The sequence below is a fragment of the Urocitellus parryii genome, chromosome 7, assembly GCF_045843805.1.
Source record: "Urocitellus parryii isolate mUroPar1 chromosome 7, mUroPar1.hap1, whole genome shotgun sequence".
Taxonomy (NCBI): domain Eukaryota; kingdom Metazoa; phylum Chordata; class Mammalia; order Rodentia; family Sciuridae; genus Urocitellus; species Urocitellus parryii.
The window spans coordinates 162,518,312-162,539,034 of record NC_135537.1 but is presented as its reverse complement, the minus strand read 5'-3'; the positions used below and the strand labels follow the sequence as shown (position 1 = coordinate 162,539,034).

The window sequence follows — 20,723 nt, the reverse complement described above, 5'->3', positions numbered from 1 at the left end:
GTTGGTGGGGCTGGAAAGGGAGCAGCATCTAGGAACACCAGAGTGAGCCCTGGCCACTGTCTGGGGAGTCTAGAGGTGATTTGGAGAAGAGCTTGAAGAAGAGCTGAGAGACGGTGCCCTTTGCTCAATCCCAGTCTGACCCACTCAGTTCCAGAATCCCAGAAGGGGCAGGTAGAAGGGGGCTTCAGCATTAGCTGTGGCACAGCAGCCCAGGGTGAGCATATGGCCAAGGGGCCAAGCATTGCCCAGATGCAAACCCCAGTTCCACCTTTGGTGGCATGAACTTGAGCAAAACCCTCAGCCTGTACCCTCCTCACAGAACAACTGCGAAAATGAAACAAGTTTTACGGGTCTGTGATTATCATGTCTCCATTATGCAGAGGAGACCAATGAGGCCCTCCCGGAAAGGAAAGGACTTTGGCCCAAGCTGGCACAAAAGCTGGGTCCAAATCAGTAGACTGGCCTCCTGGGCCCTGGTCCTGGGGAGATCCAGTCCCCCGGTGCACTCTGCAAAGTCAGTGGCCCCAGCCTTCTTTCTCTCTGGGCCTGGCTGGAGAACTCTGCAGGGTGCGCCTGGGTCCTGTCCCAACAAACCCAGGACACTTGGAGTCCATGTGGAAAAAGCTGCAGCTCCGGCTCTGTGTCCTCGGCTGCCCCCGGGGAAGGAGCGCAGAGGCCGACTCCTTTCCACTGCCATTTATAGACACGCTTCCCTGCACCGGGGAGGCGCCACCCCCTCCAGGTCTCGGCCAAGGAGAAGTTTGGCAACAAGCCTACAGGAGCCCCGGGAGGAGGAAGAGGGGAGAGAAAGGCCTGGTTTCTGTCATTAACTGACTGTACAACCTTGGGCAAATCAGGCCGCTGTGTGGACCTCAGGTGATACTCTATACTTGAACTCCATATGGCGCAAGGAGTTAAGATGTCAAGTTCCCAAGGCCTGGGTGGGTAGCCCAACTCCACCACCTTTCTGGATGTGTGGCCTATGGGGTTTTCTTAACTTTTCTGGGTCTCAGTATACTCATCTGCTAAATGGGCTGATAATAGACTATGAGAGGGTTCAGTTCCCACCTGCAACTCATATGCAAATGATGTTGATCGCTGCCTGGCACTTGGCAAGTTCTCAGTGAATGGGACCCACCATGATGAGGGTGTCATTCTTCATGAGCCCAATTGCTAAATAGAATCATCCTGATTCTTTCACAAGCAGCACCTCTTTGCTTCCACAGTCCTCTCTGGGAGGAAGCAGAGTTCTCATCCCCCATCTCACAGATGAGGAAAACTAAGAGAGTCACAACAGTAGGATTTTTTTTTGATCTTGGACTCGAGTGTGAACCCCCAAATTCCAGAGTCTGCTTTCCTATCATTTGTCCCAGGCTGGCCTCAACTGCCTTTTCCCGCACTAGTCGGACTCTGAAGCAGAATGTGGAGGAGGCATCATGGAAAAGGAGAGAGTTGAGGGGGGACAGGCATCAAGTCTCAGGGCAGGTGGGGGGAGTGTGGCCAGCCTGTCTTAGCTCCAGTTTTCTTAGCAGCCTGCTACCTCCTTCCCATCCCCACCTGGGGAAAACCTTCCACAGTAAGGGAAATGAAAACATTGGGACATATTTTTCCTGCATGAGCCTTCAGGGAGCGAATACTGTCTGATGATGTCACTCCCCAGCTCAAAACACTTCTGCGGCTCCCCGCTGGCTGCCCTCGGGTGGAGTTGGCTATCCTGAGCCAAGCCTGCAAGGCCCTGCAGGGTCTGGCTAGCAGCCCTCCTTCCGTCCATCCAGGTGCTCTCTGTTTCCCGGATGCTCAGGGACGTCTCATGGCCCCTATCTGTCTGCTCACCTTTGCACACCTTTCCCTGCTGCTTTGAACGCTGCCCCGCCTCCTCACTCCCGCAGGCCTTGCCCAGCCAGTTCCTATTTTTCCTCCTTATCTTCCTCTCCACATCCCCTCCTCTAGGAATTCCTCCTGACCTCCCCACCAGCACCCACAGAACCTGCTTCCTCTCCACCCCATCAGCTCCCAGCAGCTGACCTGGGCACCTCTCTATTTCACCCACTGGCCCAGGTGCAGGGCCCAAACAGCAGGCATCCTGGGTTCTGGTCCTGCTCTGACACCTGAGGGCAGTGTGACTTTAGGGCAAGTCACTTATCTCTCAGTGTATCAGTTCTTTCATTGTAAAATAATACCTACCTTACAAGGTTGTTATGAGGACTTTGAAGGGCTTTATGTGTAAGTATCAGGGCCCGTGTACATAACAGTTCCTCAACAAACATTAGCTAATTTATTGAATAAATATGCCTCAGATATAGTAGACATTCTGTAAGCGTCTCCTGAAGTTATCTCACAATCACTTGCAGAATGCTACTTGGGACGTGCTACACTGGCCCAAACACATCATAAATATTAACTTATTTTATAAATGAGGAAACTGTGGCCCAGAAAAGCTAATGAACTTACCCAAACTTACCCAGCTAGTGAGTGGTAGAGTCAGGGTGCAAATTCAGGCACCCAAGCTTTTTATGAATGAATGAATGAATGAATGAACATGCCCTTGTTTGGGGCAATGGAGGCAGGAGTTTTCCCTACAGAAGTAACTCAGTTCCCACCCTCACCTGTTTCAGGTCCGTTGATCTCCTTTGGGCAAGTGATAGCTCTGGGATGTAAGTGAGCTGGTTGGGAGCCAGAGGTAGACCGCCCGGCGCGCCACCCCACCATGTCCCAGGTGATGTCCAGCCCCCTGCTGACGGGAGGCCCTGCAGTCGGCTTGGCTCCCTGTGAAGAACCCAGAAGGGCCCTGCACCCAGCGCCCGGCTCCAGCCTGCCGCCCCAGTGTCCTTATTACACCACGGAAGGCTGGGGAGCTCAGGCCCTGATGGCCCCCGTGCCCTGCAAGGGGCCCCCCAGCAGGCTCCAGAAGACCCCACAGGCAGAGGCCAAAGCCCACAGCTTCCAGCAGAGCCCGGGTGAGCAGGCAGTGGGGACCCCACAGGACCTTGACTCCTACATTGACTTCTCGCTGGAAAGCCTCAACCAGATGATCCTGGAACTGGACCCCACCTTTCAGCTGCTTCCTTCCGGGGCTGGTGGCCCCCAGGCTGAGCCTGCCCAAAGCACCACCTTGAGGAGCAAGAAAGAGGAAACTGAAGCCCTGGGTAAGGACTGGGACACAGTGTCAGCAGGAGGGCTGGGGTCCGGAGCTCCTGCAGAAGGACTGTCCTATAGAATCAGAGGAACAGGAGACATTCCCCTGTGGAGAGGTGCAATGCAGCTCTAACTAAGTTATTAACCTCTCTGTTCTTCTCTGCTACACAAAAGGGATAAATACAAGTTTCCCTCACTATCCAGTTCTCTTTGGTTCCTGAGTTTGGAAAGTGATGGAAACATGTTTTGTATGAATTTTTTTTTTTTTTGAGATTGTCAGTAAGCTAATCCATCTAAGTAGTTTGTGCAATGCCGTGCCTAGGAGTTAAGAGCTTGATAAATGTGGAGTCCCTGAACCGTACATTCTACAGTGTCTCTCTTTAGGTCCTGACTGGGGCCCTCCTGAAATTATGATAGGACTGTAAATTATTTCATCGCAAGTTTTACATCATGTAATCTTTAATAATGGCGGAGTTTAGCAACCAGCTAGCTGGATGAAATCTTGCAAATTTAACAATCAGCACTTAACAAGCTGGTACAAGCCAACACCCGTTCACCACTGAGTCCAAGGGAATCTGGAAAGCCCTACATCTGGATTCAGTTTCCCCACACAAAGAGCTTCATGTGTGCTCTGAGGATAAGGGTTAAAGTGCAGCAGCCCCATTGGTCAGACAGGAAGACTGAGGCTTCCTGGGAGTTTAAACCATCAGCGGGAGCAAGGGCACAGTTAGAATTACAGAGAGAGTCTATCCTAACTTCCACTTATTAAGTACGAATTATTTACCAGACTCTGTGCTGAGTTCTCTATATAGAATCCTCCATCCTCCCAGCTCATGCCCATGAGATGAGCACTTCATGCCCATTTTACAGAAGGGAAAAAAAACAGGTTGAGGGGGGTTGAGAAAGGAGCCTAATCAAGGAGTTGGGCAGACCTTATCCACGCTGTTTACTTCACTTCTTTGTGTCTTCGAGTCCTCATCTATAAAATGGAGATGATAACTCCATCTGAAAAACGGAGTGTTGCTGGGATTAAAAGAAGTAGCATTTGTTGGCTGGCAGTCACAAACCCTGGCACGCCGTGAGTCATTTCAAATGGTGGCTGTTTTATTAAACGATGGGATTGCATGGAGGCCCAGCCCCAGGGTAGGATTGGGCTCTGGGGTGGAGGTCAGCCAGGCGCCTCTCTCCTAGGCCGCCCCTGGCTTCCAGCCTGCTCCCCTCCTCCCACCGCGCATGGCCTGCCAGGCCTATTAAAGGAGCTGCCTCCTCCCTCAGGAGCCTAAGACCAGTTGTGGGCATGTCACTGCAGGGAAGCGTCTTGGGCCTAATCGCGACTGGCAGGAGCAAGCCCAGGGTTTCAATGTTCATGCCCCAAGGCAGGGGTTCCACACGTCCAAGGCCAGCCAGGACAAGACCAGTCTCTGAACGGCATCCACATGCATGGGGTGGGGGTTGATAACATCTAGGCCCCTCCCCCACTGGAGGGGGCCGATGGGCAGTGGTCCATGTCCTTGGGTGCCCAGTGTTATGAACATGATCCACCTAACTCTGCAGATCAGGGAGCTGGCAGAGGTCAGAGGGTGCCCCCAAAGCTGCCTAGGTCTGCTCTAGCTCCTTCTAATAGAGAGAGGGAAAATATCCTCTCCTCTAACCCCTGCTTAGACACTCCTCAGGCCTGATTGCTCACTACCTCCTAAGACAGCCCAGCCAGGTTACCTTCCCATGATGATGTTCTCTACCATCACTAAGAATGTCAGGCACCTGTCCACCGCCGGGTCTGCTCCCTTCCCATGCATCTCAGGTCTCCCCAAGCCCACCTGCAGACCACCAGCACTGGTGACAAAGCTCTCACAGGCCCAGGGCAGTGGAACTAATTCTGGGAATTGTGGTGAGTTACACATTCAATATGGAGGGCTCCCCTGCACACACACTGCTGTGTAATCTCATCCTCTCTCTTTTGGGGGTGCTGAAGGTGAGGATCCTGATATTATTATGTTCATTGGAGGGTGTTCACTGTTCCTCCCTGTCCCACCTTGGCAAAGTTCAGACCATTGGCCATCCTATACTGACATACTGACATGTCCCCTGGAGAGGGAGAGAGAGAGAGAGAGAGAGAGAGAGAGAGAGAGAGAGAGAGAGAGAGATTTTTTAAAAACTTAGACTGTGTAATACAGGCTCCCATAAAGGAAATAGTGGTAACCTCATTTTACCTACAAGGAAATTGAGACTCCAGGAGGGAAGCGATGGCCCCTGGCCAGGAGGAGGTTAGGTCAGACCTCAAACCCCACATTGCTGGGCTCCAAAGTCCACAGTCCTGCCAGCCATGGCACTCATATCTGTAACTCCGGCGACTTGGGAGGCTGAGGCAGGAGGATCACAAGTTCAAGGTGAGCCTCAGCAACTTAGCAAGACCCTGTCTCAAAATTTACAAAAAAATAATAAAATAAAGCGGACTGAGAATGTGGCTCGTGCCCCTGGGTTCAGTTCCCAGCATCCCCCCCAAACACAAACAAAGTTCTTGTTCCCATTGTTTTCTATTTCTTGAGGCTAATTTTCTGCCAGCTGGGGCATCCCAAAATATCGGTTTGGAGGTAGCCTGAGGGCCCCGCCTCTGAGGCTCAGCCTCCCCAGCACTTGGCCCTCCTTCCCCTGAGTCGCCTGCCTCTCTGCCTCCTGCTCACCTTCTCCTAGGCCTGCCCTGCAGGGTCCCCCTCCCCTCCTTTCTCCTCTCCCATGACCTCCCACCCCATCTTGGGAACAGGCCCCCACATTTCATTTTCCAGCAATTTCTGCCAGGCGAGGCAGCTTGCCAGTCCCGAGGGAAGGGTATTTAATAACCGTCTCTCCACCCCCCACCCACGTGCCCTCCCTCGGCCTGCCCGGCCTGCTGCTGGCGCCCGCATCCACCCTGCACTGCTCAGACTTGCCCCACAGGCCTGTAAACAGCGACTGTGCCCCAGGGTTGGGGTGGGGGCCCCTACCTCTCCAGCCACATCCACCTCAGCACAGCAGCGGGTGCCAGGGCTCCTCCTTCTCTTCCCACCCTGCGCTGCCTGCTCAGCCCCCCACCCCCCAGGGGTCTTTGTGTGGTCCAGGAAGCAGGGGACCAGGAAATTTATCAGGCCCAGAAGCCCTCCCCAAGGCCAAGTGGTCCCTTGAAATGAGGTCTCAAGGAGCCCAATCCTCTTCCTGACATAGGCATAAAAAGAACTCAGGAGCAGGAGTTGGGTTCCTCTACTCACTAGCTGTGTGGCATTGGACAGCTCGCTTAACCTCCCTGAGCCTTGATTTCTCATTTGTAATATTGCCTACTTTTATTGAGTTGTTGTGAGAGTTAAATGAGACAATACAGTTAACTTATTTGCAGCAGCGCTGGTACGTAGCACTCAAATGCCAGTCTTTATTTAAAAAAAAAAAAAATTGTGCAATTAAGTGCTAGCTACAGTTCTACTTATCTCCAAGCCTCAGTTACCTTCTCTAACAACAATATCTGTCCTGCCTAAGGACTGTTATGAGGTCCAAAGGTAGTTATGGATATAAACACTATAAAATCCTATAAAAATAGAAGTTGCACTTGCCAGTCTTCCAGAAGAATCCACCCCAGTCTAGATCTCTTCTCTTTAAGAGCCTATAATATAGTGCCCCAAAATGCTCCCCTCATGCCCTCATCTTCCTAAGGAGAAGGACATCTGCTGTTCCCCGCCTCAAGGGCCGCCCTGGGCCAGGCTCCAGCTCCGTTCTGCACGTAAACTCCCCGGAAGTTGGGTTTAAATCAACAATCTGCAGAAAAGGAAACTGAGGCTCAGTGAAGTTATGAAACCTAACCCAGTGCCTGTTGGCTTCCAAGTGACAAAGCCAAGACTCACACCCAAGTTCATGTGACTGCAAAGCCGTTACTGCACAGGCTGGGACAGCAAGCCCAGGTCAGCCCTCCAGTCCCGCTCACCTGACGCAATCCCCCCTCCTCCACCCTGCTCCAACAGGCTCAGGCAGAGGCTCCACCAAGAGCAAGGCCAGGAGGCCCTACCCAGGAGCGGGCTGGGGCAGGCTGGGACTCCACAGGCTTGGGGTGGGAGGGATGTGACTGTGCCAGGCCCAGGGGAGGTGGGAGGCCGGCAGACAGGAGCCAAGGGTGCGGATTCTCCCTGACTCTGACTCATAGCCCTCCAGAAGGGGGCAGCTGGCGACCTCTACCTTCCACCACCTTTGCTGGTACAGCACCAGGACAGCTCTCCTGCCCCAGGTTGGGAGGAAGAGTGTCCATCCTCCCCACAGGCAAACCACAGGGCACCTCACTCCATCTCTGGAGGAGGAACAGGGTGTCGGAAACCCAAGAGTCCTGGATGCCCGCATTGGGGCCCAGGAGTAAATCATCAGCTCCCCCCACCCCCACCCACCCCTGTGCTCATGGGAACCAGCTATGAGTGTGGGGACAGCCACAGTGGGAGGCCTGTGACACAGCCAGCCCTGCTCTTAAGGAGTTCTCAAACTCTACTCTGCACTCAGGTGCCCAGAGGGTCTCACAGAAGTGCAAATTCTGATTCCAAAGGTCTAGGGTAGAGCCTGAGGTTCTGCCAATGGCCAGCTCCCAAGAGATGTGGTGCTCAGGCTCCAGCATCAGAATCACCTGGGAAACTAAGAAAGCAAAATCATAAACCAACCCGAGGTCCGGGGGACCCTTCAGATCCTGATCTAGTTAGCATGGGGCAGTGGGACTTTTATAAGCTCCTGCATGATTCTAGGGTGTGACTGGGCTTGAGAACTCTGGCCTTCATTTGTGGGTACAGAGAAGCAGCCCTTACGCATCCTGATTGAGGAAGGCATTGGAAGCCTCTCCATCAGAAAGATGGAGATGATCCTTCAGATTTTAAATACCTACTAAGTGCCAGATCCATTTCATCCTTCCTGTGTCACCGAGAGGCTGGGCAAGGCAGCCTCCTTCTGCGGGATCTTGAGGCTCTAAGTGGTAAAGTCACTTGACTGAGCTCTCCGATCTCAAGTGGCAGAGTCATACCTCAAACCTAGGTCTATCTGATTCCAAGGCCACTGCTTCTCCTCACCCAAGGAACAACATCGCAGAAAGGGTGACTTTGGAACTGAGCCCTGAAGGTGGAGTTGGGTGTTCATTCCGATTCTGGGCCTGTTTCCGCATCTGTGTAAAAGAGGAGGGACCCGAGGGTCTTCAGGCTCCTTCCAGCGTTTCCATCCTGAGCGTCCAGGCTCCTGGGTTTCACCGATGTTCTGGTTTTTCTCCCTAAAGATATAAAGTACATCGAAGTGAACTCCACCCGATCGCGGTGCCACGATGGCTCTCAGCGCAGCTCCAGCCCATCTGTCACGCCGCCTTTTGGCTCTCCACGCAGTGGTGGCCCCCTCCTTTCCAGAGATATCCCCCGAGAGACTCGAAGCAGCAGTGACAGTCTCATCTTCTCTGGGAACCAAGGCCGGGGTGCCTCCCCTCACCCCTCCGCCTCACCCAGCATCTCCATCCCTGGCATGGGGAGCAGAGCTTCAGGCCCTCATGGCCTGGGCTCCCCACTGAGGGCCCTGGCTTCACAGCGGGGCAGCAGGGTCTCTGTGCTGTCAGCCAGTCCAGCATCTGATGTCAGCTATGTGTTCGGGAGGTAGGTTCCCTGGTTTCCAACCTTGCTCCCCAGCACGCACACGCACGCACACGCTTCCACACAGATCCTAAAATCACCGCGGGCACCCTGCTCTATCTGAGCAAAATCTGAGCATGCACTAAGACTGAAAGGATGATTATTGTCTTTTCTGCCATCACAGCCATTGGGATTTCGTGTTTTCCTCAAGCATTTAGAATCTAATTCAAAAACTGTGTTCCCATCTATCTGCCTTTTGAGAATGAAGCCGCTGCATTGATAAGGCTCACCTGTCTCCTCTCCAGCCCTGGCACAACCCATCTCCAGAAAGGGCTTTTTAAAACTCCAAACCACAGGGATGTATGTAGACATTGGAGGCCTGAAATAAACGTTCAGGAATGAAAAGCCATTGTGCTGACATACCCTTTGTTGCTGGCAAGACCTAGTAGAAGGAGGCCCCCATACCTGGGCATTATTTGCAATGGTCCCAGCTCACTTTTCCCCGGGCCTTGCGGTACAACTGCAAACACACCCCATCCTGCAGGGTTTCTGCAGCCATGCCCACCAGCTGGATGCCGAGCTGGCCTCCTCCAACTGGGATGTTGCCCCTGGATCAGCATGGATGTGCCCAATCCATGTTCACCCTGACTGCAAGGCTCCTGGGAATGATGTACAGGGGACAGACCAGTGTGACCGTTCAGGCAGACCTGCCTGGCTGGAAAGGCAGAGGGAGTTCAAGCCAGCCTAAGCCATGCAGCCTGCATGAGGTCAGCCTATGGGCTACTTAAAATGACCAAAGACCCAATGGCTAGACTTCTTTGACCTTCAGCATAGGATCTGTGTGGAAGGGATAATTGGTCATGCTCTTTGCTCTTTGATCTGGGTTTGGGGTAGCAGGATATGATCTGTTTGGCCAAAACCATGGCTCCCAGATCATTAGATTTTAGAACTTGGCTCTGGCCCTCAGTGTCCACCCTGACTCCCTAACACTTTGTTCCTGGTCTCTCCCCTGCAGCAGCCAGTCCCTCCTCCAGTCTAGCATCTCCAGCCCTCAATCATCTTCTAGATCCTTGGAAAGTCCAGCCAGCTCTTCTTCCAGCCTCCACAGCCTTGGTCCAGTGTCCCTCTTTATGAGACCCAGTGATGTCCAGGCCCCCAGCAACCCTGCTCTGAGCATGGGCCAGCCCAGAGCCAACCACTCTCCTCCACTGGCCAAGGAGCATGCCAGCAGCTGCCCACCATCTGTCACCAATTCCATGGTGGACATACCCATTGTGCTGATCAATGGCTGCCCACAAGCACAGTCTCCCCCACCCCAGTGGACACCAGGACAGCAAGGGTTTGTCCAGCCTGGAACTGCTTCTTCCAGCCATCCCCGTCAAGCCACCAAGAGCCACAGCCAGACCCTGCCAGATGCTTCCTTCACCACGTCCCCAGAGGGTAAGTTATAAACCTCGAGTGCTGAAAGGTTTGGTTAAGGGTAAGAGACAAAGCATCAGTGGATTTCTATAATAGCCAGTCAACCCATTTATTGAGTACCTACTATGTACCTGGCCCTGGGACAGGTTGTGAAGACACAGTCTAGAAAGGAGACCAAAAGCAAGAATCACTACAGAGTCAGATAAGCACAAGTAAAGATGCTCGAGCTTATGGGGCAACAGAGGAAGGAGTGATGCTTACAGTCTGGAGAACAGAGGAAGTGACTCTGAGCTGGATCGGGAAAGCAGATCGGAGGTGTGTGTCCAGGGAAGGAGAGAAAGGGCATTCCCTGCAGAGAGAACAGGGACTCCACAGTCACCACGCACAGAACACATTTAGAAGATGCTTAGAATGTTGGGTGCAGGTCATTGGGAGTAATCTGGAGGCAGATTGTGAAAAACCTTGAATGTCAAGTTAAAAAGTGGATTTTACACTTTAGGCAACAAGGGACCATCAGAGAGTCCCAGACAGGGGGGAGGCTGGCTTGGTGGCTCACGCTGGCAGCTGTATGAAAGATGGATTGCCATGGCAAGATCCAGGGTGGGGCAGTGGGGGTGGAGGAGAGAGAACAGAGCCAGGCAACCCTGGGGATGTGGAAGGAGCAAGCCTGATGACTAACCCAGGGAGAGCCAGAGGGCGCGTCGGAGCTCACTCTGACGTTCATGGATGACGAGAACACAGAGGGGGCGCACAGGGAATGGAGACAACGCATACCGATCCAGACAGCCGAAAACCACAAAACAGCAAACACCCTCCTTCCCGAGTCTGTGACTGCAGGCGTCCAAGAAGAGCACAATCAACAAGAACCCACAGCAGTAAACACAAAGGCTGAGCCACAACACCCCTCGGGCAGAGCAGAGCCCCAGGCATGCTGTCCCAGCTCCCCCTTCCTGGGTTATCTCTGTCCCAGGAATTCCAAAGGTGGAGCCGAGGGGTGAGGTGCTCACTAGCCTACTGCTCACTCCCAGGCAATGCAAGTGGCAGAAAATGGTACGTTAGGCCTGACTTTGAATCCGTCTGATCACTTTCTTGGGCAAATCATGTAGTGATTGTAGTGCATTTTTTATAATGAGTTACTCTCAACTGACCACCGCACACCTTCTTAAGATGCTGAAATTAAGGGCTGGGGTTGTGGCTAAGTGGTAGAGTGCTTACCTAGCAGGTGTGAGGCACTGGTTTTGATTCTCAGCAACGCATATAAATCAATAAAATAAAGGTCCATTGACAACTAAAAAATATTTTTTAAAAAGTGCCGAAACTAAGAACCTTTGCTGTCTGCCTTAGGAAGCCAGGAACATGGTCATTTTGTCATTTCAAAGAGCACTTTTGCATAGACAGGTGATATTTCCATCCTGCAATGGTGATGCCCCTGATATCACTAATGGTACTCCAGGATCTTATCAAATTCTGCAAAACATTCTCAAAACAAAATTCATTCTAATTTCCTATGTTCTTAGAAGATCAAAGACAGTCAGAAGCTGGGCATGATGGTGCACTATATAATCCCAGCAACTCAGGAGGCTGAAGTAGGAGGATCAAGAGTTCAAAGCTAGCCTCAGCAACTTAGCGAGGCACTAAGCAACTCAGTGAGACCCTGTCTCTAAATAAAATACAAAATAGGACTGGGGGGGGCTGGAGATGTGGCTCAGCGGTAGCGCGCTCGCCTGGCATGCGTGCGGCCCGGGTTCGATCCCCAGCACCACATACCAACAAAGATGTTGTGTCCGCCGAGAACTGAAAAATAAATATTAAAAAAAAAAAAAATTAAAAAAAAAACAAAAAAACAAAATAGGACTGGGGATGTGGCTCAGTGGTCCCATGCCCCAGAGTTCAATCACCGGCACCAAAATAAATAGATAAAAAATAAAAAGGGCTGGGAATGTGGCTCAGTGGTTAAGCACCCCTGTAACAAAAAACTAACTAATCCTCAGTAACAAAAAACTAACTAACCAACAAACAAAAAAAGATCATCAGAGGTTGTAGAGCCCACTCTGTCTCCTCTGGGCTTCAAGAGCTGAACCACTATTCAAGTACTCAGGCTCCCAAACTCTGAGCACAGATCTGCTGATTTCTTGCTCTTCATCTTTCCTTTAATTTTCTTTCCCAAGCCAAATATACCTCTAAGGAACTCAGAATTGCTAAGGACAATGTGAAACCAAACATGCGTCTGAGAATTCTTTATCTATCCCTATTTCAGTCCCCACCAGGCAACGTCAGGTTTGTTATCTATTTGTTTTTGATTCATTATGTTTTTGATTCATTACCAAGGATACAGGGGACTTCTCCGGTCCCAGATGACCCAAGCCCTTCTGTTTGGTTTTGCTTCTTTAGGCAGTTTGGAGATAACTGGGGATGGGGGCAGGGAGAGTGGGTCAAATGGGACCTCTGGGCGGGGGAGCAGGAGAGGGTCTCCAGCCTTCTCTGATGATCATCCCTCAGCAACCCTCCATCTCCCCTACAGAATTCCCTCCTCTGTGTTTCCAGGTCCTTCCAGGGACATGCAGCCCACCATGAAGTTCGTGATGGACACATCTAAATACTGGTTTAAACCAAGCATCACCCGAGAGCAAGGTAAAAGGAAGCCGTGTGTTTCGGGGGACAAGTGACCCTAGGAATCAGGTCTGGGTCCACACATTAGGCAGATGGGGGCCTGAGTCATTGGAAAAAAGGGAATAGCAAAGAGTAGGCCCAGGGAAGGAGAGAGTCCTAGTGACCTCAAAAGGAAATAGGACCTACAGTAAAAATGGTAGACATTAGCCAATACAGAGGACGTCCTGGGAGCAGAGGTAATTCTGTAACGACTGCTCTAGGAAGACCTAGGGGGCTGGGGCCAGAGAGTGTTCCTGTGGAGTGGTGTCTGCCTCTGACCCCAGCATTCTTCCAGCAATCGAGCTGCTGAGGAAGGAGGAGCCAGGGGCTTTTGTCATCAGGGACAGTTCCTCCTACCGAGGCTCCTTCGGCCTCGCCTTGAAGGTGCAAGAGGCTCCAACGTCTGCCCACAACCGACCAGGTACGCACCTGTCCCTGTGCTCACTCAAGGCCTCACTGAGGCCGTGAGGGGTGGTGGGTTCCATCCCAGCCTGATGCTAGATTTCAGGGTGACCTTGGGCCAGTCCCATAGCAAGTCTGGGTAGGAGCAGCTGCCTCCAGCCCTGAGCCACCACAGGAAAAAAAAAAAACTTTCACTGCCAGCATGAGTTGCCTCTGTCCTCCTGAGTACCCCCAAATTCCTTGCTCTCCCTTTGTAATAGGAAGAGGAAGACCTCAGCCCTTCCCTAGGTTGCTCTCGTGGGTAGCCACCCCTGTCTCATCAATCTAATGTAATAATGTGTGTGAATGGCTTAACACATTTGTGCAATAGCTCATTACATGCGTGTGATAGCCTATCTCGTGTGTTAATGGCTTATCACACATGTGATAGCTTATCACGTACTTTCTCATGATTTCACATGCTCGTCCGATAACTCAGCACACATCTATGAGGTCTCTGCAATGTGTGAGCAACAGGGATACAGAGGAGTTTCACGCAGAGGCCACTGCGTTAGGGAAAGAGAGGAAAACACATAATTATAGTACAAGGTACCTGGGTCCCAGTCCCTCCCCCAAGCTTCAGGTTGTACCTCTCATTTAACAGATGAGATAACGGAGGCTCAGAGGTAATGACCCCAGAGCAATTAAGTGTCAGAGGGAGAATGAAAACTCCAACCTTATATTCTATTTTTTTGGACTGGGGATTGAACCCAGGACCGTGTGCATGCTAGGCAAGCTCTCTGCCCCCTCTACCATCCCCAGCCCTTTTTATTTTTAATTTGAGACACGTTGACACTAAGTTGCCAAGGCTGGCCTTGAACTTGCGATCCTCCTGCCTTAGCCTCCCAAGCAGCTGGGATTACAGGCATGCTCCACCAGTACCTGGCCCAACCTTGCGTTCTTTATGCCATATCTCACTGTCGGAATAAGAAAACTGGGACGAGTATTGGTCATCAAGGAAGCCTGGCAAGAAGCAGGGAACCCATATGGAGGAGGGAATCTATGGGCTGGAGGGCACTCTGTACCCTCCCAGGGCCAGCCTGGCTCTGGCAGGGATGATCTGGTAGAAAATAATAGCATCAGGGCTGGGGTGTGGAGAAAGAGACAGAAACCAGACAGAAGAGCGGATATTTAGTCTAAACAGTAATTGGGACCATCCCTGATAAATCTTAACCAAGAGAGAATTTTCCTGAAGGGGAAATGACTGGACACAGAAGCCTTTGAGCAAATGTGTTGGCACCACTTTGGGGGAGTCCTTGAACGTAGGATCTCCACTGCTGTTCTGTCCAGGGCAGGGGACAGCCAGATAACCTTTGGATGGCCCTGGAGGAGGTGGGTTGGGGAAGGAGTTGGACTGGGTTTGGCTACCACAGGGCTCTGGAACTCCTTCTTCTTCCTTCGTCCAGGTGAGGACAGCCATGATCTGATCCGTCACTTCCTCATCGAGTCTTCTGCCAAAGGGGTTCATCTCAAAGGAGCAGATGAGGAGCCCTACTTTGGTGAGCTGCCCCAACCTCCAGGCCCCTGGGGTGGGGGTCCCACTCTTCTGAGCTACTACGGTAGGCGGGCGGTGGGTCAGGAGAGCCTTCCTCATGCAGGGCCACCTGTTTTCCTGCAGGGAGCCTCTCGGCCTTCGTGTGCCAGCATTCCATCATGGCCCTGGCCCTGCCCTGCAAACTCGCCATCCCACAGAAAGGTAGGTCTGCGCCTAAAGGAGGCAATGTCGAGTGCCCAACCTGGCTGTTCCCGCTAGAAAGGCTCTTGATAGTCACCTTCTACCCTGTTTATGGATTCCTTTAGAGTCATGAACCAAAGTCCAGCTCTACTTCCTTAGCTGTGTGAATTTGAGAATGTGCACCTCTGAGCCTCAGTTTCCTCTTCTATAAAATAGGAACAATCGTCATCATACCTCCCTAAAACATTGGGATGTAGGTGGAAGGAAAGAGCGCCCACCAGGCCCGTAGCACAACGCTTTACACCGAAAAGATGAATTAAAAACAGAGGTGGTCCCCCCCCCCCCGCCGCCATCCCACCGGGATGGGATGAGCACGCGCTCATTCACTGCCCACCATGACCTTATGAAGTAGACAGTACTGCTATGTCCCATTTCACTCCGGCCCAAAGGCCCACGAAGTCACACCCAAGGACGATCAGCAAGCCCTATCCAAAATGCACAGCCCAGACAGAGCCGGTCACCTCGGGACGGGGCAGGGGAAGTTAGGTGTAAAAGCACCTCTGCTTTCCACAAAGAAAAGCCTGGGTTTGGGATGGGTTCTGAAAGAAGTGAGGTCTGGAGCCCAGGAGGACAAGCCCACAAGCCCATGAGGGGGGTGGGGGATGGAGAGGGAGGTGGAGGGGGCTGGGGGGGGAGGGCTGTGGGGGCAGGGAGCAGGGGGAGAAGGGATCAAAAGACTTCCAAGCAATGCATTTGGGAGCCCAAAGTGGCCTGTTTGCCTAATTACCCTAATCACACCTGGTTTCTCTGGCAGTCACTTCCTGGGGGTGGGGGTGGGGTGGGGGTAGAGGTAGGAGTTGTTCAAAGGGATTCATGGGGGCCTGTTCCTCTGAAGGGGGTCCACTCACTCCATCCCCATCCCCTTGGGGGGCCTGTTCCTTTACCTTGGCTCAGAACTGGGAGGCGCAGATGGGGTGGCCTCGGACTCCTCCACAGACAGCCCGGCCTCCTGCCTGAAGAAATCTGCGGGTGAGTGGTGTGGGGGCGGCGCCAGGCCTGGCTGTGCCCCCGGAGGGCCCCTCCCAGCCCTCCTCGCACAGACCCACACATGTTTCCCATCATGGCTTTGTTTCTGCAGTTTAACAAGGTGTCACAGCCCCCCGGCCCCCCTTTAAACCAGAAGATGAGAGGCTGCAGGCACTGACCCCAGGGAAGGGGGTGGGGTGCTAGCAGGGCTTACACCCCATCCTGTGCAAACACGGACACACATGTACGTCTGGGTCTCATATACCTGCCCTGGAGGAGGTATCTAGATGGGGATCCTCTGAAGGGTATCCGGAGCCCTGAGAGCGTCAATACAGGAAAGAACCCTGCCCCCACTCCCACCCCCACCCACCACCCCACCACCACCATCCCCCATCCAAGGGCCAGATAAAGATCAGCCCTGACAGCTCCTACTCTGTGCCCCCAGACACAATGTCTCCCCTCCACATTCTTAATTTCTCTCCCTGCTCTCACCAAAGGAGGAGGTGGGATGGGGTTTGGGGGCGGGATAGGTCCAGACAGAAGGCAGTTCTCCTGAGTGACCCTAGACACAAGGCAACATCCCCTCCCTTCCCTCACCCACCCCAGAGGGCCAAGGGCCAGAGCAACGCAAAGCAAGAGATGTCCAAAAGTCCTCTGAGGTTGGCCTCAACTCTGTCACCCTCTCCCTGCCTCTCTGGTGGCCAGTTCTAAGGGGAACCTCATGAGAATTCTGAAGAAGAAATCCCCCTCCCCTGGCTCTGGGCAGAGGGAAGATCTGGGCCTGGTGACTCCCCCACCCACTCCAAGGACCCTGGCTGCAGACTCGGGGCAATATCTGCATCCCACAGGCTGCCACACTCTGTACCTGAGCTCCGTGAGCGTGGAGACCCTGACGGGAGCCTTAGCCGTGCAGAAGGCCATCTCAACTATCTTGGAGAGAGAGGTCCTCCCCACACCCACTGTGGTCCACTTCAAAGTCACTGAGCAGGGCATCACCCTGACGGATGTCCAGAGGAAGTAAGGGCCTTCCCTCGTCCTGGGGCTGCAGGGATGGGCAGCGTAGGTCTGGAGGGATGGTGAGACTGATGCTGAACATCAGTGAGAAAGGCAGAGTTCAGGGTCCTGGACCAGATGGGACTGGTGACCTGCTGGGTGACTCCAGGCAAGTTCCCTGTCTTCTCCAGGCCTATCTCCAATGACCCCCTGCCAAGCCTCCCTCATGGTGACTGATTTTGGAGATGGAATTAACTATTCCTCCACTGGGTGCTGATTAAGTGTGCGCCCAATGAGGGGACATCGTTCATAGGCCAGATGCTGGCTGACTGCTGGGACACAGATTGGAATGAGATCACTGCTTCCTGGGGCTCAGGGACTCAGTCGAGCAGGAGCCCGATTCTGAGCTGGGCACTTATCTGGGAGATGCAAGAGAGAACCAGGATGTAGCTCCATCCTTAAAAAGTTAATGACATGGGGGGGGGGGTGGCAGAGGACCATAACGTGAGGACACAGGCAGAAGCCCTGGGTGGGAGTAGAGAGGCACAAGCACAATGGGGAGGCCACAGCAGTCAGAAGGATCTCACTGGGAGACTTCTTGGAGGATAGGACATCTGAGCTTTGGGGGACCCAGAGATGCTGGAGGCAGAATGTGGGCCCAGCATAGGCCCTCATCGGCTTCCTTTCTCTCCTGGCCTCCACCAGGGTGTTTTTCCGGCGCCATTACCCACTCATCACCCTCCGTTTCTGCAGCATGGACCCTGAGCAACGGAAGTAAGTTCAAAACTGGGTCAAAATAAGAAGGCCAGCCAGCCAGGCACAGTGGTGCAGGCCTGTAAGCCCAGCAGCTCGGGAGGCTGAGACAGGAGGATTGCAAGTTCAAGGCCAGCCTAAGCAATTTAGCAAGGCCCTAAGCAACTTAATGAGAACCTGACTCAAAATAAAAATAAAAAGGGCTGGGGATGTAGCTCAGTGGTAGAATGCCCCGGGGGTTCAATTCTCAGTACCAAAAAAAAAGGCCATCCAGGGCACGGCTCCCCACCAACTTTCTTAATGACTCTGGGATTGGGATGGCAGAAGGAGCCATGAACTCCAAGAGGTCAAAGGTGACAGAATGAGGGCAGGAGGGGCATGGTTGGGTGGGGACTTGACTGACCAGGCCCTGTCACCGCTCATCCAGGGTCCTCCTCAGTGTCTCATGTTCCTTTCCTACAGGTGGCAGAAGTACTGCAAGCCCTCCCGGTAAGACTTTCCTGACCCCCTCAGCCACCCTAAGAGATGTCCCTGTGGCAGGGCCCCAGACAGACCCAACAGAGCAAAGGATCTCAGAAAGAAGGGAGGCCTCCTCTTGACCCTAAAAGCTCATGGTGTCAAGGAAGGGACAGGCCCTGTCGTCAGGGAACCTTGGCCTACAAGGATGCCCCAAGCTGATGGTCAAGATACACCTTTGCCTTCAGGGAGCTTCTACTCTTAAACAAGGAAATACAGAGGTCCTGTCCTTAAAATGGAGGAAACCCAGAGCTTGAACCCAGAGAGAAGGCATTTCCCTAAGAGAGCTCCATTATAATGAGGTGCTGGAGCAAACTGCCTGGGGGAGGTGTGGGGAGGAATGAGGTATAGACCCACTATCCCACCCCAGTGCCATCAGCCTGCTGCCCCCTGCATCCCACCACCAACTCAGACTGCACTCTCCCATCAGGATCTTTGGATTTGTGGCCAAGAGCCAGACGGAACCACAGGAGAACGTGTGCCACCTCTTTGCAGAGTACGACACGGTCCAGCCAGCCTCACAGGTCATCGACCTGGTGACTGCTCTGCTGCAGGACACAGAAAGGATGTAGGAGGAGGGAGCTGCCCGTGTACCTTCCCAGACATCCTGAGGGGCTTGTCCAAGAGCCATCTCCGCCCCTGAACAGTGGGGTGTGGTTACACTAATAGAAGAGTCTATTGGACTGGAGAACAGTTATCCAGCTGGAACCCTGACCCTGCTCTGACCTTCAGCAGTAACCCCCCGAGCCTGTTTCCTCAACTGAAAAAAGGAGTCTGGTACACAAGACCAGCTGCTCTTCTGAGACATTAGTGGGCATCTTCAGCATGCTCCTCCATGACTCTGAGGCACACCCACATCTGAGGACCACTACTGAAAATCACCTCCAAGAACCTTCTGATTCTATCAGCTAGAAGAGAATCAGAATAATAGTTGGAGCTAGAGATCTGTGGCCCCTGTCTCATGGCAAACAACAGGTTCTGAGTTGTGACCCATGAGGATCCCAGTCTGAGGCTGGTTTATGGTTTATGAGGATTGAGGACAGACTGTCTTCTTTCCCTCCCTTTCCTGATGGCCTGTTGGATCCGCCTGCCCAGGAGTCAGCAAGCTGACCAGGATGTGGTGGTTGTGGCAGCTCTGGTGTAGAGGAGTGGGGCTTTCCCTTATGATCAGAGGAGACGCAGTTGTTCATTCTGTCTAATCTCCTCTTCCCATTGCAAATGAGCATTAACCCTACTTGGTAATCAAATCGCCCAAAACTCAGCTTCCCTAGTGTTGCTTATACAACCTACATCTGGCAGATGTGGGTAGAGAGACCCCTTTCTAGAGCAAATGTAAGAGCAGCTCTCTGTGGTTCTGCCTCAGCTCCAGTCTTGCTGAGTCCTCCCTACACACACACACACACACACACACACACACACACACACACACACACACACACTCCACAGCTGTGTGGCATCAACTGGCCTCACAGCCACAAGGGGGCAGCAGAGAGTCGAGAATGCAAAGAGGCGGCTTCCTCGAAGCTAGAAGAAGCTGGGCCCTTTCCTGTTCATCTTTGCCCAGAACTAAACCAACCCAGAAGCTGGAGCCTTTTCTCTAACAGACCCGGGTTCCTAAGGAAACCACACCACGGCTGGAAAGGGAGGCTCAGGGAAGAAGCCCACTCTGGCTCTATGCAGAGCAAGCACCTACCACCTCTCGAACCAGCTCTGCCAGAGCATCATTATCTTTGGCCAAGATTGGGCCTGACAGGTTATGATTTCAACCAGGAAACCAGACCAGACAGGAGCAACCCTGGGCTGCGGGACAGGCTGAGCCCAGCCCACCCAGGCTGTGGTCAGTTACTGCGCCACCCTTGGAATCTGCCAAGGTCCTCAAGGTCACAGTGCTCAGTCCTATGGCAGGGGGAAGAGGGTTGCTGGCGTAGTCCCCTGTAAACTCATGGGTGCCCGTATGGCTCCCATCATAAAAATAAAGTGTCTGTCTTTGCATAACATTTGGTCCAGAGGCACTCAGGGCTGTCCCCTCAGAGATGGAATGTTAAACAGAGAAGGGGACTCAGCTTATCAGGTAGTGACTACATCTCAGAGAAAATCAGGTGTGCCTCCCTCCCCTGGCCACAAAAATACAGGCTTCCACTGATTCCCATGTCACAAACCATCGCTTAAACCACTCTGTCCCCCACATGCCCAGCACACCCCTTTCCTTCTTCATGCCTCTGTGCAGAAAACAGAAGGATTGGAGTTCCCCTATGTCCAGGGCCTAAGGTGAGTTTATGGCACCCTGATGAGTTCCAAAGTCTCACTTAGCCTCCTGCATTGTGAGGAGAGTCCAGGGAAGCAAAGCAGCTCCACAGGAATCTAGAAGAATATCCGAACCCAAATGACCCCCAAGCGACCAGCTCAGTCCTGAAGAACTGGACAGTGGCCCCTTCATCCCACCCTGAGCCTCCTCGGGTTGGGATTCTACCCTAGCTTCTGCTAACTGGAAGCCCCCCCCCCACTCCAGTCCTGGG

The 20,723-nt window shown here is 52.9% G+C and overlaps 1 protein-coding gene across 1 annotated transcript; it reads left to right on the top strand.

Moving 5' to 3' along the window:
* The first annotated feature begins 2,707 nt into the window (after positions 1 to 2,707).
* On the top strand, positions 2,708 to 18,779 carry Tns4 (tensin 4). Its single transcript, XM_026387126.2, has 12 exons — positions 2,708 to 3,146; positions 8,396 to 8,759; positions 9,751 to 10,175; positions 12,699 to 12,785; positions 13,099 to 13,224; positions 14,651 to 14,743; positions 14,863 to 14,940; positions 15,874 to 15,948; positions 16,794 to 16,962; positions 17,644 to 17,712; positions 18,154 to 18,180; positions 18,638 to 18,779. The coding sequence occupies exons 1-12, from the start codon at positions 2,708 to 2,710 to the stop codon at positions 18,777 to 18,779; spliced, it is 2,094 nt and encodes a 697-aa protein (XP_026242911.2).
* The last annotated feature ends 1,944 nt before the right edge of the window (positions 18,780 to 20,723 follow it).

What these genes read in the sequence shown, in the direction of transcription:
- Tns4 (XM_026387126.2), top strand. Translation starts at nt 2,708, where the DNA reads ATGTCCCAGGTGATGTCCAGCCCCCTGCTGACGGGAGGCCCTGCAGTC. An exon ending in AAGCATCACCCGAGAGCAAG is followed by an intron (nt 12,786 to 13,098) that starts GTAAAAGGAAGC and finishes GCATTCTTCCAG; the next exon opens with CAATCGAGCTGCTGAGGAAG. An exon ending in GTCTGCCCACAACCGACCAG is followed by an intron (nt 13,225 to 14,650) that starts GTACGCACCTGT and finishes TCCTTCGTCCAG; the next exon opens with GTGAGGACAGCCATGATCTG.